General features: G+C 38.0%; 1 protein-coding gene across 4 annotated transcripts in view; it reads right to left on the reverse strand.

Annotated features, from left to right (window-relative positions):
- The window catches only part of CNST (consortin, connexin sorting protein), a 98272-nt gene that overhangs the window by 3566 nt on the left and 78851 nt on the right, over positions 1 to 15855 (reverse strand). For all 4 annotated transcript variants that reach the window (XM_005216835.5, XM_015475049.3, XM_005216836.5 and 1 more), the window contains 2 exons: positions 13329 to 14215; positions 919 to 1054 (listed from right to left, as the gene is read on the reverse strand). In XM_005216835.5, coding sequence (XP_005216892.1) covers positions 919 to 1054; positions 13329 to 14215 — 1023 coding nt within the window. The remainder of the gene's footprint in view (positions 1 to 918; positions 1055 to 13328; positions 14216 to 15855) is intronic.

Below are 15855 nucleotides of genomic sequence, written 5' to 3' on the forward strand. Positions count from 1 at the left end.
ACTGAGCACAAGTTATGACTTAGTCTAAGATGCGATGGTTCCTAAGGGAACTAGGGACTGTCAGTTCTAAGTCCAGGGTTCCTCCTACTAAATTCAGTACCAATTGGTACAAACAAAGAACTGAGCACTTTATCTAGAGAAGACTGTGATAGTTACAAGCAAGGTTCAGAGGTAAAAATGAGCAGTGAGAACAGATTATTTCCATGGCTCATGCCAGCTTTATAGTTGTAAAAATTTAGAAACATCTACTGCCATCACTTTATGTCGTACTCAGAAATTGTGTCTACACACTGACATCATTATTTAATACTGCAGTTGTTTTATAAACATGAAAAGCACACTGAGAGATTCTAGGCCATGTTTCTACTCACTCTGATTTACCCAGGCCTTAGGTAAACTTAACAACAACCTTAAATACAAGCCCAGGAGGAAAAAAAAACAAACCAAACAACAGCAACAGTGTTAAACTACTGCTCTTGAGAGACACTTTTTTCCATAGAGTTGAGAAGAAATCACCAAAAAGAATATATTTGTAATTTATAAATATTTTCCACAACAATCAAGGAATATTGACTGCCACTGAAAACAAGACAAAAACAGCAGGCTCACTAAAAACAAAAAGTCAGAAAACAAAACACTAAACAAGAAACTGAAATGAGCTCTGAACACTGACAACTATCTGTGGGCCAGGCAGGCAAGGAGGTGAATTTTGCAACTGGTCACTTATTTGAGCAAACAGAATACTTAGGACTTACTTAAGAACTTATGATAGATCCCTTCTCTGTGTGCCTTTATATAATGCAACTAAGTCTACATATTCTTTACAAATCCTATTACCAAACATCTTACTGTACATTAATTCATTCTTTTGGCAAACACGGATCAAATCTGTGCCAGACACAGTGCTGAGCACGCTACCTTGATCTAGGCTGTCGTCTATTTCTTGGAACCTCACTCTTCGCTTGGATGGTTTCTGCTGCATCTGGGCAGGACGATCTCCTACACTATCATTCCTCTTCTTCAATATAGAGACCAGTCCTTCAGCAGGAACAACCTGTCAGAAACGACAAGCACCATCTGTTATATCGTGGTAAGACACCTCAGGGATATTTTACATGTAATGGTAAGAAGGCTCATTCAATTCAACAAGTGTTGGAATTCCTATTAGAGTTTTAACCATAGGAAAAAAAAAAAACATAACAATTATCAAAATTTTACAAAATAATACTTCCACTTGTATTCAGATACTGCCAAAGACACACTTCTAAAACACTGATTTCTAAAGCCTTGAACTGAATGCAGGGCCAGGCAGCGTGACACAGCATCATCGACTGGAAATCAGGCCTCCTTTAAAGCTCCCCTTACCTGTTATGTCATCTATAAAATGATTCCTTTCCGCCCCTCTTTGCTTAATCATGAGTGCTGGGTTTTGCTTTACAACAGAGGCTTTTTTTTCATTCATCAGCAACTTTTAAGAAATGAATATGTGAGGCTAAAAATATACTTGATATCAACTTTTTAACATCAAAATCAGTGTTGTCCTCAATTTCTCTGAGAAACTACACATTTACTAAGTAATGTTACAGTGCTCTAAACACTAAGAACTTCTCTTCTAGAATATCTCTCAGACCCAGTTTACTAGGCACGTATTACCCTGTAGTATGCATAGTGTGGCAAACTATGGCCAGTAGGCCAAAGGCCCACGGCCTAGCTTTGTAAATACAATTTAATTGGAACACAGCCAAGCTCACTCATCCACATATTGTATGTGTCTGCTACAAAGGGAAAACTAAATACAGGCCATAATGTCTAAAACATTCAATACTTGGCCTTCATAGAGTTTGGTATTATCTCTTTAGTCCCCCACCTCTACCCCTTTCTACGCTGTCTTTCTGGTTTTCACTTGGGATACCTCTCCTCTCCCTCCACCCCACCCTTTATTTAGGATCAATGACAAAACAGAAACCCTTGCCATTTTCGAATGAAAAGACTCCGAGGTGTAGGGAGGAACAGAAGAGAACTGGTTCGTAGAGCCAGGCTGGGAGACTAGAGGCCTTACTAAAGGCCCCCTAAGCAGTATGTTGGTTCATACAGGTTGACTTGAGGCTGCCTGCTTGGACACGCTGCAGGTGATGACACAGTTGGGCACTGTGTGCCTAACACTGTACATGTCAGTGATCTGCAGGTATCACCTCACTGTAAGCTGGCTACTTCCTGTAATGTCATTTATCTGATCAATGGTATAAAATACTTAATATGACTTGGAGTTCCAGCCAACCATCTCTGATAATAAATTATTTGGAGTTCCAGCCAACCATCTCTGATAATAAATTATTTGGAGTTCCAGCCAACCATCTCTGATAATAAATTATACATAAATATTATAGATTCTATTAGTTCTTTTTATAACTCAAGGCTTTTAGGCTCAAATAACTCAATATTGTCTTCTACTGGGCTTCCCTGAACATGGGTCTATAGAAACCATTATCTCAAAAAAAAAATCAATGTCAGTAATTTATTCTTTTTATAGAAAATATGTATTTCAGATGATGTATTTCTTTTGAGAAAGCTAAAGTACTTTAGTGACATTAAAATGATAAGTACAAATTATGTAAAGGAAGTTTTCAATCTTTCATCAGAAAGCAAAACATTAAAGAGAATCTTCATAAAACAAAGAAAAACTTCACAAGTATCATGCTGAAACTGGGTACTTAAGGGAGAAAAAGAAGTCCTAATACATTTCTAAAGGGCAAGACATGGAAAATGGAAATTAACTTTTCATTGATTCATTTACTATCAATTTTCTCAATAAAATAGTATTTACCAAAAGTGATGTCACCTATCACAGGTGCTTTCAAATCGCTTTAACTACTTAGAATAAACAATTCTGTTAAGAATAGCTCTGAAGAAGACCCCCAGAATCGCATTGCTATTAACTTATATCATTGTGATCTGAGTTTTGAATCTGTAAATTCAAGAAACAGACCCAACAGAAAATCTAAAGAACTGCAACTATGAGTAAATGGATGGTGAAAGGCCAAGAGAAACTCTCAGAATCATCTGGAAAGACACAGATGGTGCTTCTAAGACCTAGAAGCTATACTAGGTGCAGGAGCTGTTCGGCCCCCACTTTAGCTCCTGCCTGGCCTAATTTGGGGTGTTTGGCTCCAGAAGTCAAGTAGTTACAGGACACAAGCCTTTCCAAGTGGCCCCACCTTATTTACCATGGGTGGCAGTGAACTTTGGCAAATTTTTTAAAGAGGGAAGAGGAAAGAGTATGAGAAATTACAGTTATGTGGGATGAGCCAACATGCTGTCTTGACACCCTCCCCACTCAACCCTTAATTCCTAGCAAAAATCTAACCACAGGCTTTACTTTCTTTTCCTTTTTCTCTCCCACCAAGAACATGTTTCAGCAAGACAGTGTCTGAAGTGAAGGAATGTGCTGTTTTCCGTTATTTCCCTTCAGTCTTGCTCAGGGATCTTCTCCAGGGATCCTTTTTTAACTGCCCTCTGGTCCTACAGACTATAGGGATGGTGGGACCAAGTTTAGGCATAGGAGATGCAAGCCAAAAGGGAAACTCTTAGAAGACAGGTCTTCTCTGTTCTGCGAGGAGTTTTGAAAGGTCTTAGAACCTACCTCTAGCGTGGAAATTCCTACTTACCATGCCAAGGCAATTGAACAAAAAATTAAAGAAATGGCTTCGGTAGAGTTTAATTTTATGGTAGAAGGGCAAGTTAGTTAAAACAAGATCATGGTGTTAGTCTTGGGTCTCATTCAAAAGTTTGCCAAGTGTTTCCAAGTTTAGGGGACACAGAAATGTGTCTTCTTCAAACTACTTAAAAAAAATTTCTATGCTTCTATGCCTTTTAATTTTTTTATCATAATACCAAGATTAAAAGGTTAAGAAATTTTAAACCTCAAAAAACAAAGCTTTAAAAACTAAATTTAGGTAATTCTCTGGTGATCCAGTGGTTAGGACTCTGTGCTCTCACTGCTGAGGGACCGGGTTCCACCCCTGGTTCGGGGAACTAAGATCCCACAAGCCACATGGTACAGCAAAAAAAAGAAAAAGAGAGAAAATTAAACTAAATTTAGTTTCCCACTTCAATTACCAAATTCCTTTCCTACTGAAACAAAGTATACCAAGCCTTTACACTGATAACAAAAAGAATGTCTAAGCTGCAATTAGTGTAATTTTTACTGGTCTACACTATGAATTAGTGCAGAATTAAAAAAAAAAATGAAATATCCACCTGACCTGGCTCTGCATGGGCTTCCCAAGTGGCATCAGTGGTAAAGAACCGGGCTGCCAATGCAGGAGATATAAGAGACACGAGTTCCATCCCTTTGTAGGGAAGATCCCCTACAAAGGAGGAGGGCATGGCAACCCTCTCCAGTAATCTTGTCTGGAGAATCCCATGGACAGAGGAGCCCGGTGGGCTACAGTCCATAGGGCTGCACAGAGTTGGACACAACTGAAGCGAGTTAGCATGCATGGTGGTAGCTCTGTATTGTAAATAAATAGCTCTCCTGCACTTCCCCTCAAGTATCAATGATCATCACAAACAGCATTTTAAGAATGAACTGGTTATAAAAACAAGATTATTCTGCAACTCTGCTGGCACAAGAAATCATAATATGACAAGGAAAAACACAGGCCTTGCTATTAAATCTGCCTCCTTAAAGGAGAAAATAGATATTAAATAATATTATTTTATTGACCTAGGCTTTGCTCAATCCAGAACCTTAAGGCTGGTAAATTTTGCTTGGTTTGCAACTAACTTGATAATTAATATTCATAAATCATATTACAAATAGCTTGAACGCCAGCAATCTCACTGTTGAAACACATGTCAAGTTTTCTGCTACTATTCTTCACTGAAGGAAAAAGTCATGGTTCTCTGTTTGGTCCTTTAGATCTGGGTTCCATAATAAGAACTGTAATTTAGTGAATCTCCACACTTTCTGTAAAGACATTTACATAATATGTCATACTTAAGTCCTATTTCACAGATGAAGAAGTCAAGCTGAGACAGATTAAATAACTTGCTTACATTTGTAGCACCAGTTATTGGCAGAGTTGAATACAAACACAAGATTAAACCTCCTGCCATGTCCTTAATGTGAAGAGATCTTATTTTCCATGATTACTAAAATTTTGCTTAGTGTCATTTGTTATATACTACAATTAAAGTGAGATGAACAGAACTTTCAAATAAACCTAATAAGTTTCTTTTGTCTTTCCAAAGCACTTTATACAACAAATCCTTATAAGTCACCTGAATTAAGAGATACTTAAATTAATGGCTAAATCTATCTAGAGACACTGGGGAGGAGATGGTTAGATGAAAGATCATTTGTGTCACTCAATTCATCTGGAAGTAGATTAATGTCATGGCTACTACTACAGCAAATTAACATAACAAGTCACAGCTGGAGCAACAGGAACTGCGGCTAAATGGAGGAAAGTCATCTTCTAGAAAGAACACAATGGTTATCTCCCCACACTGCTGCATCTTAGAACACGCTGCAATTCGGACAGTGAAAAACAAATGATGATGAAGTACAGTGATACTGAATTTTTCCAAGATTAATTTAAAAAGGAAAAAAGTTTTTTAAAATAAAAATATGAGTTTTATAATGCACCTAAGTTTCTAAATTAGGCACTATCTCATATTTTTGTAATTACGTTTTATTTGTTTAAAGGGACAATAAGTATAAAATAGGAAAAGAAATGGGTAAGAATGTCAAGACACCATCCCACTTTTTAATCCCCAGTAAATCATTTTAAATGATTCCAAAGGTAGATTCCAAAACAGAACTCCTGATTCTCTTTCCCTCAAAACTGCTCCATTAGCAAATCTTGTTAGTTCCTCCTTCATAAAAATATATCTTCACCACATCCATTGCTACTGAGTCCTTCACTATATCTCACTTGAATAATTGAAATAACTAGATTGATCTCCTTTCTCTGGCCTCTGCCTCCACTTTTCTAGTCTCCGTAGAGCAGGCAAGAAACAAATAAAATCACATCTTCTGCTCAAAATCCATCTCAAGATGTTACCACTGATTAAGTTTAATTCCAGTGCCTTACCTTGGTCTACGAGGCCCTCAGGGAACTCGCTCAGCTTGTCTTCTCCACCTGAACGTCCACCGTTCTGTTCACTGTGCTCCAGCTTCGCTGGCCTTCCAGCTGGTCCCCTCCCTGTCCTCCCCTCCACTCTGGTTAGCCAGAGCCCATTCCTCCACCCTCCCCAGCACTTTGGTCTCTCTATACCCCTTCCTCCTGCTAAAATTTCTTCAGAGCCATTATCAATATATAAAATGGTACTGTTTATTTTTATATGAACTTAACTTATTATGTGTCTCTCCCTCTAGAGAATAAGTATCATGAGAGCAGGTTACTTGATCTGTATTCACTGGTATCTCCTTAGTTTCTAAATTATAGTAGGTACTCAATAAATATGCCAAAGAGCAAATGGATATACTGATGAGCAATTTATATAAAGCCCCTAGACTATACTTGCTCAAATAACATAGCCTTTCCCCTTAAAATAATCAAAACCAAATCTATCCTTAAAGGTGATTTATTTTTCTAAGTGAACTAGGTCAAAAAAAGAAAAGAGGAGCAGGGGAAGGCTTACTGTATACAGGTGGCTGTTGGGCTTTGCAGAGAATACAAAAATGCATTCAACAGGATCCTCGCCCTTCAGGAGCTTGCAATTTAGTGAAGAGGGCAATATACAAACAGGTGTGTGTGTCCTTTAATAATGGGACAGGTAGATAGAACTTTGGGAGGAATGATGTTCAGGCCCCTCCCTCATCTGCAAGTCAAAGGGAAAAACATTATGGACTTTGGTGATCAAGAAACAATGGCAGCAGCTAGCATTTATTGAGTACTGCCCATGACGGGCACTGTGCTTGGCACTCTATATGCTAAAAAGGCAGAGCTTAGACCTCGAGAGTGGACAAGAAATAAACGTGTGGGGAAAGAGTTTGTCACTCCAGAGCAGACTAAGACTAACACAGAAGGTGAAGACCAGAGGTGACAATATTCGAGTAATTCCTGGGAGGCAGCAGGGAGGCCATGCTGACAACAGTAACAGTTTTAGAACAAAGGAACAGCAGGAGATGGTGTTGGAAAGGCAAAGTGGGCGAGATCACCAAGTGTCTCGAACATCAAGCCATTACTATAGAGCCCTTATCCTGGAGCCAAATGGAGTCATGGGAAAAGACTGACAAGCAAACATTATTTTATAGCAGAGGTTTAAACTCACAGTCTATGTGTTAGATCCAGACCCTCAGGTGTGTTTGGTTGCACCTAGAGAATTTCAAAAAGCTATTCAGCTTTCTAGACAAGAAATGGGAACGTTCCCCCATCACCTATAACTGAGTCATTTCATTTACCCGTGTTGCGTGAGTGGCTGGGGAAGCCTATCGAGACACGACTTTTTTTTTTTTGAGACACGACTTCTATACAGTACTAAATATAAGACCATTTGAAGGGGGAGAAGATGATATGAGCAATGGGGAAACTTATTAAGTAGCTACTGCAAGAGTCCAGAAAGAGGCAGTAAAGATGTAAATTTAAAGAATGATTTAAATGGAAAAGAAAAGGAGCTGGGTCCGAGACATGACAAATAAGAGATGAAGTAAGTAATCAGAAAATTTAGAGGGCAGGATAAAAAAGAAAGGCAAAGATGAGACCATCTGGCACAGAGAAAGGATAGGTAATCCCTGGATAATCCTCTGGGGCTCATTAGACACTTACATAAATCCTGGGTCAAGCATTTTCCATGCACCCTCTTACGTTATTAGAAGACTATATTTCCTCTATGGTGACGAAGCTGGGTTAACCCTGCTCCTCTTTTTTTTTGTGTGTGTGTAATAAAGTTTTATTAAAGTATAAAGGAGATAGAGAAAGCTTCTGACACAGGCATCAGAAGGGGGCAGAAACAGTACCCGCTTGCTAGTGTTAACAATGAAGTTATATAATCCAAAGACTGTCTGGAGGTTGTAAAGACCTCATCAGACCTACTCCCATAATTTACATTTTAAGATAACACTGTCCTCAGGCAAGACACATCCTTGTAAAGACCAGGTCTACTCCCATAATTAACATTTTAAGATAACAGAAGGTTGAATCCAAAGACTGTCCTTAGGCAGGATACATTATTGTTATATAATCCTAAGGAATGTGGAGAAAGAAAAAAAGTTTGTCCTTTCTTCCTCCTTGAGAATTCCAGATCCCTCTCTCCTTGGGGACCCCTAGACTCCCTATCAACCTGCCTAGGAACTGACTCTCTCATTCCCCCCTTTTTTTTTAGGAGAATTATGTTGCCTAGGGAAAAGGGGCATCGTTCTCGTTCCATAACTACTTCCAAGCTGACTGGGGCGTTGTCCCTAAATTGGTAAGGCAACATATTCTCCTAATCCTCATATTGAGGATATCTGATCCAGGGGGCCCAAATAGTAGCTGGAGGAAGCTACAGCAGTAGCAGGAGTTTGAGCAACCATTTGTAACTTGCTCCTCTTAAAATAGTCATTCAAAAAAACACCGTGATTGCTGTTTCTAAGATTCTCCTTTGTCTGAGATCCACGGAAGAGCTAATTATATGATTTCCTAAAATCCTGCTGCTTGATCCTAGCCTTGCATCTTACATTGGTAAGGGAATCCCACAGTGGTTACTTAATGTAACTTAATCCCCAATCCCACCCAAGAGACAGAGATGACTACTGCACAGAAGTCACTTAGATTAGTTTCTCTGGAGACAAACTCAACACCAATTCTGGGTTGTTACCTTCCTCCCCATCAGAAAGTTCTAGGTTATGTCCTTCCCTATTTTGGTTCCCGTGAGACAGGTAGACCTAAAGCTAAGTAATGCTGCCGATATAGACACAGGACAAGGAACATGTGTTGCCCTCTTTCAGATTAAAAGTTTTTTTAAAGACCCAAGCAGTAGTAAAGGAGTAAAGAAATTATGATATTATTTCTAAAAACAAAAATCGCTTGAATCTGAAGCCTTTAGTTTTCTGAACATATGACATCTCTGCCAACAGATTACACATACATATGTTAAATGAAAAATGAATGGTTTACTTTCATATGGCATATCATGTTGCCAAAATCTGCTCATAAAGGGATCTCTGAATTACATACTATGATTATTTTCAATGTGAATAGATTAACTTTTGTAAAAATTTATCCAATACTTGATGTGATACTTATTTAGAAAACAAAACAACTCCCTCTTCTCCACATATGTAGCAGCCTACTATGGGCTGAGTGGACTTTTATTATCAATAGCAGTATGAGGCTGGATCCTGATGCCTCCTTGAACTTGTATAGCATATTTCCTCCTAAGGTTCTGATGTTAGGAACAGCTAAAGAGTTTAAAGAGACGATAATGCAATCCTCCCAGGTTCCAGAACAAAGCAAGTCAATGATGTGTTAGCATTACCAGGTTGCTGGGTAAGAGGAGTTTGCATTCTGACATTAAAATGTCAGGGTATTATGGGTATTGAGAAAAAATTTCATCTTTTTCTAAAAACTAGGATAGTCAAATTCAGTAAACAGGTAGCACCTGCAGTCAGACAACTGTTAGACTGAGGCTTCACACATATAGCATCCTTCTCTGAATTTTTAATCACTGCATCTGTAATGTCATGGCACTCAAGTTACATAAAAATCACTGAATGAGGGGATAAGTGAGTGAATTGCTCTAACGTACAGACACTCCACACGTGATGAACTTTTTTCTTACGAATCTATGAAATGAACATAAATATTTTTGATGCTTTTTGAAAACAGTAGAGAGGGGTAGAATGGGGAGGGAGGTGGAAGGGATGTTCAAGTGGGAGGGGACATGGGTAAACCTATGGCTGATTTCATGTTGATGTTTGGTAGAAATCAACACAATACTGTAAAGCAATTATCCTTCCATTAAAAACAATTTTTTTTTTAAAGATTAAAAAAAATAGTAGATATGATACGTTTGATGACAGTGTGTCAGGTTCTAGGTTCTTTTTTTACGTAAGAAAGAACAGCAATGCTTCGGATACTAAGCTATTATTTTACTTAGCAAAATTATTCTGGCTTTGAAAACATTTCCCAAACCTAGAAAAGTTTCATTTATGCATATTTCTTTATTAATGAATTAAATTACTGTACATGTTTTTAGTTCTCTATGAGATTTTGTATAAATTATCTCATCTTAATGAAATAACGATGTTTAAAAAAAACAACAAACACTTCCACTGTGCTGGTAATGGCTATCAGGGCCAAGCTCCACTGAAGTCAAGGCTGAGCAATGCAGAAATGGCAAGAGAATGAAGGCAGAGAGAGATATGGCAATGAGAGAACATACCATTATATTCTACCATAAACAAAGTGGTAGAAAGTGTGACAGGCTGTAAGGCGATCTGTGAGGGGCGGAGTCACTGGCAAGAAATGATGAATTTGGGAGAGAAGGACTCACAAGGAGAGCACAGTTATGTGGAGGAACACAGGCTAGGAGCCTCAGTGGCTCCTGAGGGCAGGAAAAACATCCATGAATATTATTTAGTTATTAAGAAATTATGTTCTGTATCCTGTTCACAAAAGTATGGACAAGTGTGGCAGCAGACAGCCCCTCAAATGCCACGAACTTCATCTAATTCCTCACTGTATCTTCATCACCTGACACATGGAAGACATCCTGAATGCAATTTCATTGAAAGCATGAAATAAACAGTGTTTGGATTAAAAAGAAGTTTGCGCTTAAAAGCAAACCCCCTATTACCTGAACATTTTACTTAGCTCAAAACTTCATTCTTAAGGCACTAAGGAAACAGTAAGCACACTGATTTTCAGTTTCAAAGTTTAAAAACTTTTCCTGACACAGTTAGGCAGATTTTATTAAAGTATATTTTTTAGGATGGAGAAGCAGTATTCAGAAACAGTCAGAAACAGTCTGTTTAGCATTATCATAGAAAAGTAAACTAGCTTTGTCAGTCATATGCAGCTTCTGGGGTTTTAAAAACAGTACAATTTAACAGACTAATAGACTTTTAGGAAAGGGGACCATCGTGCAATGCAAAAGGCCAACGTAGAGGCAGAGGTTTATAACAACAATAAAAAACATGACTGAGAAAAAAAAAAGCTCAAAAGCTTAATTAGATTTCATAGTGCCAATGAAACTGACAACTACAATGGGGTGGTGGGGGGAGGGAGGTGGGGGCGCAGAAAGAATCAGTAAAAAAAAAAAAAGGAAAATTAAAAAAAAAAAATCCAGAAGAATCTATAGAACATGTCAAAACACGAGAATAATAAATGTTTTTCTTGAGTAAAAAAAAAAAAAATGCTGCTTATAAGAGACCTTTATTTTTTTATTTAATTTTTTTTTAATTTTATTTTATTTTTAAACTTTACATAATTGTATAAGAGACCTTTAATATAAATATATAAAAGAGTAAAAGTTAAAAAAATGGAAAAATATACCAAAGATATACTGGAAAAAAAAAAAAGTAATTTCACAGGAAGGATGATTTTAAGATGTACATAGCATAATCTCCATGGAGGAAACCTAGGAAAAGCTGACATTATGGGTTTTAGGAAGGACTATTCCATTTAGTTGTAGTACAGTGTTAATTCAACAGTAATTCCCCACCATAAATGGGGAGGAGAGACTCAACAGGAGTCTCTCTTAAGGCAGGGAGACTCAACAGGAGCTCTCTGTCCTTCTCCGCAGTTTATATTTAAAAAAGTAAAACTAGACCATACAACAAGTCAGCTTGATTCTTGAAAAGAAGCAGTTAGACAGTAGTAAAGTTCTGGTATTAAACCTAGATTTGGATATGGTTGTGACTTTGCTTTGATAATTCCCTGTACCTGAAGTCTGATGAAAATAAAGAGAAAGGAGTTCTGGGTCCAGTGTTATACTATTAGATCTATTTAAAATCTTTTTTTTTTTTTACTATTCTTAAAAATTATGATACAAAAATTATATATACACACACACACACACACACATATAACATTGCCATTTTAACCATTTTTAGGTGAAATTATATTCATGTGGTATAACCACCACCAATATCTATTTCTAAAATTTTCATCACCCCAACAGAAACTCTGCACTCATTAAGCACTACTAAACAATTTTCAGGAAAAAAATTAAGAAGAAAAGTCAGTTTATGGAGGGTTGACTGTCAATGGCAATAAAAAGATCTAGTTAAAAAGAATGACTATTTTATCTATTTTGTGAAGAAAAAAATTTTTAAAATCATAGTTGATAGAGAGTTGACTATAAACTGCAAGAAAGCAAGCTAGTAACATGACAGTAATTATCTTAGAAAGCTCTCACAGAGTTTCATTTCCATATGTATTCTGTTATCTACTTTGGCTTGGCTACATTTCCATCTTCTACTTGATGGTTTTTTATTTCAGTGATAATGCAGAATCAGAAAACAACAGATACAAATTAAATTAAAAGGTTACTTAGAAAAAAATATAAGATGAGACAAGAAGAAAAGTAGTTAGCATCCTAATTCTCAGAGAAATAAACAGAATTAGATGGTAGCTCCATAAGGCTGGTAACAGTATTTGAAGTCAGTATTTGAAGGCTGAGCCAGTATTTGAACTAAGGTGGTCACACATCGCTCTTTCTACTAGGTCAGGCTGCCTTTCAGAGGTGCTGTAGTTTTGGTATGGTACCCGCTGCCCCGGCCTGAACTTTAAAAAACTGTATTTTCAAACAAAGGATTTGGTCACTTTGAATATTCTCTCCTGCCCTCTTTTTTGGTTTTGATTAGCTTAATTACTATTTAGAGAAACTTTAAAACTTTGAATTATTTGTAAAATTGGACTTAGTCAAGGAATATTTAGTTTGTTCAAACCTAGAGCTGATAAATCCAGTCAGTATTTCCAACTCTTACTGTATTTTAAAATGTTTCATTCATTGTTATACTGTTTTAAAGAATTTCAAAATATATTAGTATTAAGAAGAAACAGTAGTATTTTATCTTCTAGATGTATGACAAGAAACGTAAGATTTCCTTACAAGAATGTAACTAATCTTGTCTTGTTCATAATTCCCAGGCCTGCCGAATGAAAATCGTAAAAATACGAAAAATGGTGTATATAATACTTACTGGAGGCATGCAATATAATTACCTGAGGTATAAACATCATGACTATACATAGTGAGTCAAAGTTTATGCTAACTAAATTTCCCTGTCATGTTTGAGGCCAGAGAAAAATTCACAAAAGCAAGGCAATACTTAACATACATGTGCTTTCAAATTTCACTTTTAAAATTATATTTATATTAAATCTCAAATTTACCTCTGCGATCTCTATCCTTTTTGCAAGATCATCGAGAGAGAGACAGCTTTCATCAGAAGGCAGGTTCTCCTGTAGGCTATAGGATGCTTCTTCAGGAGAAAGATCTTGAAGGAAATCAGAGTCTTCCTCTTGGTTATCTTCGTATGAGAGGGAATCTTCAGTATCTTTTAAGCATCCTCCTAAAAGGCTGTTCAAATAGTCGTCTGTCTCTTTACTGACTTGTTCTTCCTTATCTCCCTGTTCCTCTGGGGCCATATACACCTCTGGAAGCACTGTACTTAAATCAGACACTGGATTATTTTCACAAAGTACACTCTCAGAACCCTCTGAGTCAGCCTGCCCCTGTGGTGATTTTCCATCACGCTCTGTGAGATCAGGTTGCTGCAGCTCATTTAATTCATTGTTCTCAAGTTGGTCTGTGGGCAACGCCTCAGAAGCATCCCGGAGTGGCAACCGGAGTTCCTTTCTTTGTGAGTATTTACCCTCAGAAATCAATGCAGGAGGTATATGGTCAGAGCCTGGTAAAATCAATGGCTCTGTCACTGACTGGCTGGAAACCTTAGGGTTCTTAGCAATGCGCTCTGTTTCGGCCACGTCTTGGCAGGCCTCTGTCTGAGCCAGCTGCAAGCGGCTGTCATCCTCAGGAGCATTCCCTGAGGAGTGGGGGCTGGACCTGCTCCCTGCCGACTCCGAGGGCTGGGCGTGGAGCTCCTGCGTGGCTTCAGAGCTGCAGAGTGGCTCCTCCGTGTGGCCCTTCCTTGCAGTTACCGGGAGGCTCCGGGGATCTGCCTGCCTGACCATCTCATTACAGCAGGGACTGCTCTCCAGGGTCTCTTCTTTATGTTGGCTTTCTTTTCCTGATTCCATGCCAAGACAAATTTCACTCTCTGAAGATGAAGAAAAACAAGTGGTTTTAAGATTCAACACGGCACTTTGCACAGAAGGGAAGAGAAAGGACATGAATTGTACGTGGGACACAGTAATGCTCTGCACCTCTGAAATGGAAATTCAACCTGTTGGATTATAGCATCTCTAAGTAGAGGAAATACTCTAAACATTTAGTAAGTAATCCTTTAGATATAAAAATTAACAGAGATTATTCAAAAACATGTTAAGAACAAGAATATATTGCTTAGTCTTCATTATAATTGAAAAAAAAAAGTCATTTTTCAAAGGTTTAAAAGATATTCTAAACTTGATTAGCTGCATCTATTTAAACAAATATTTTAAAGTGTGGGAGAATTATTTTCATTATGTTTATGAAATATACTGTGTCATATTGTAAGAAAAACAATACTGGTTCTGATCTTTTAAGGCTAATTAAGGAACATGCTGTGCTGTGCTTAGTCACTCAGTTATGTCTGACTCTCTGTGACTCCATGGACTGCAGCCCACCAGGCTCCTCTGTCCATGGGGATTCTCCAGGTAATAATACTGAAGTGGGTTGCCATGCCCTTCTCCAGGGGATCTTCCCAATCCAGGGATTGAAACCAGGTCTCCCACATTGCAGGCGGATTCTTTACCATCTGAGCCACCAGGGAAGCCCAATAATACCGGAGTGGGTAGCCTATCCCTTCTCTAGGGCTATTTCTGACACAGGAATCAAACCAGGATCTCCTGAATTGCAGGTGGATTCTTTACCAGCTGAGCTTCCAGGGAAGCCCCTAAAGAACATAAATCTGTTTAAATTTATTTAAGCATCCTTAATAATAGCATCCTTAATTAATGTATTAGAAAATTACTTGTAACTTCTCAAGGGGAAGTAGTAACAGGCAGTGGTAAAAAGCAAGGCATAAGTCTTGGTACCAGGCAGAAATGGGTTTGGAATTTTGATATTTCTTTCAATTTCTATTTTAAATAAAATCAATGTAAAATACTTCCCTTTGATTTAAAATTAAACCATTAAAAACTTTCACAAAATAATACTGAATGCATATATAAATTAGTAGATCAGAGAAGCTTGTTCATGATTCAGCTTTTGGTTGACTGTGCTACGTCACTTTAGTCACTTTCACTTCAGCTAAGTCAAGAAGTCACTGACTGTGATCTATGGGCTGCAGCCTGCCAGGCTCCTCTGTCCATTGGATTCTCCAGGCACGAACACTGGAGTGCGTGGCCACGCCCTTTGCTAGGGGATGTTCCCGACCCGGGGATTGGACCTACGTCTCCTGCACTGGCAGGTGGGTTCTTTACCACTAGTGCACCTGGGAAGCCCTTTCGGTCGATCAAGCATTCCTAACTCCTGGCATGCTGCACTTCATGGGGTTGCAAGGAGTCGGACTCAGCAAGTGAACAACTATCACAGAAATTTTAACTTTTTCTTTTATCATATATTATTTAAAAATGATGTAAATTAAATAATACACGATGGGCCAAAGGTTAAAATCAAGGATGCAATATAGTGATGATTATACCTTTTCATGTATCGGTACTTCAATAATTACCAATTAGCAATGGTGGCACATACCGTAACAAAGAAAAGGCAGGACTTAAATGCCATCTTCTGATTTCAGAGAATCAGGGAAAG

This window comes from Bos taurus, chromosome 16 (assembly GCF_002263795.3).
Source record: "Bos taurus isolate L1 Dominette 01449 registration number 42190680 breed Hereford chromosome 16, ARS-UCD2.0, whole genome shotgun sequence".
NCBI lineage: Eukaryota > Metazoa > Chordata > Mammalia > Artiodactyla > Bovidae > Bos > Bos taurus.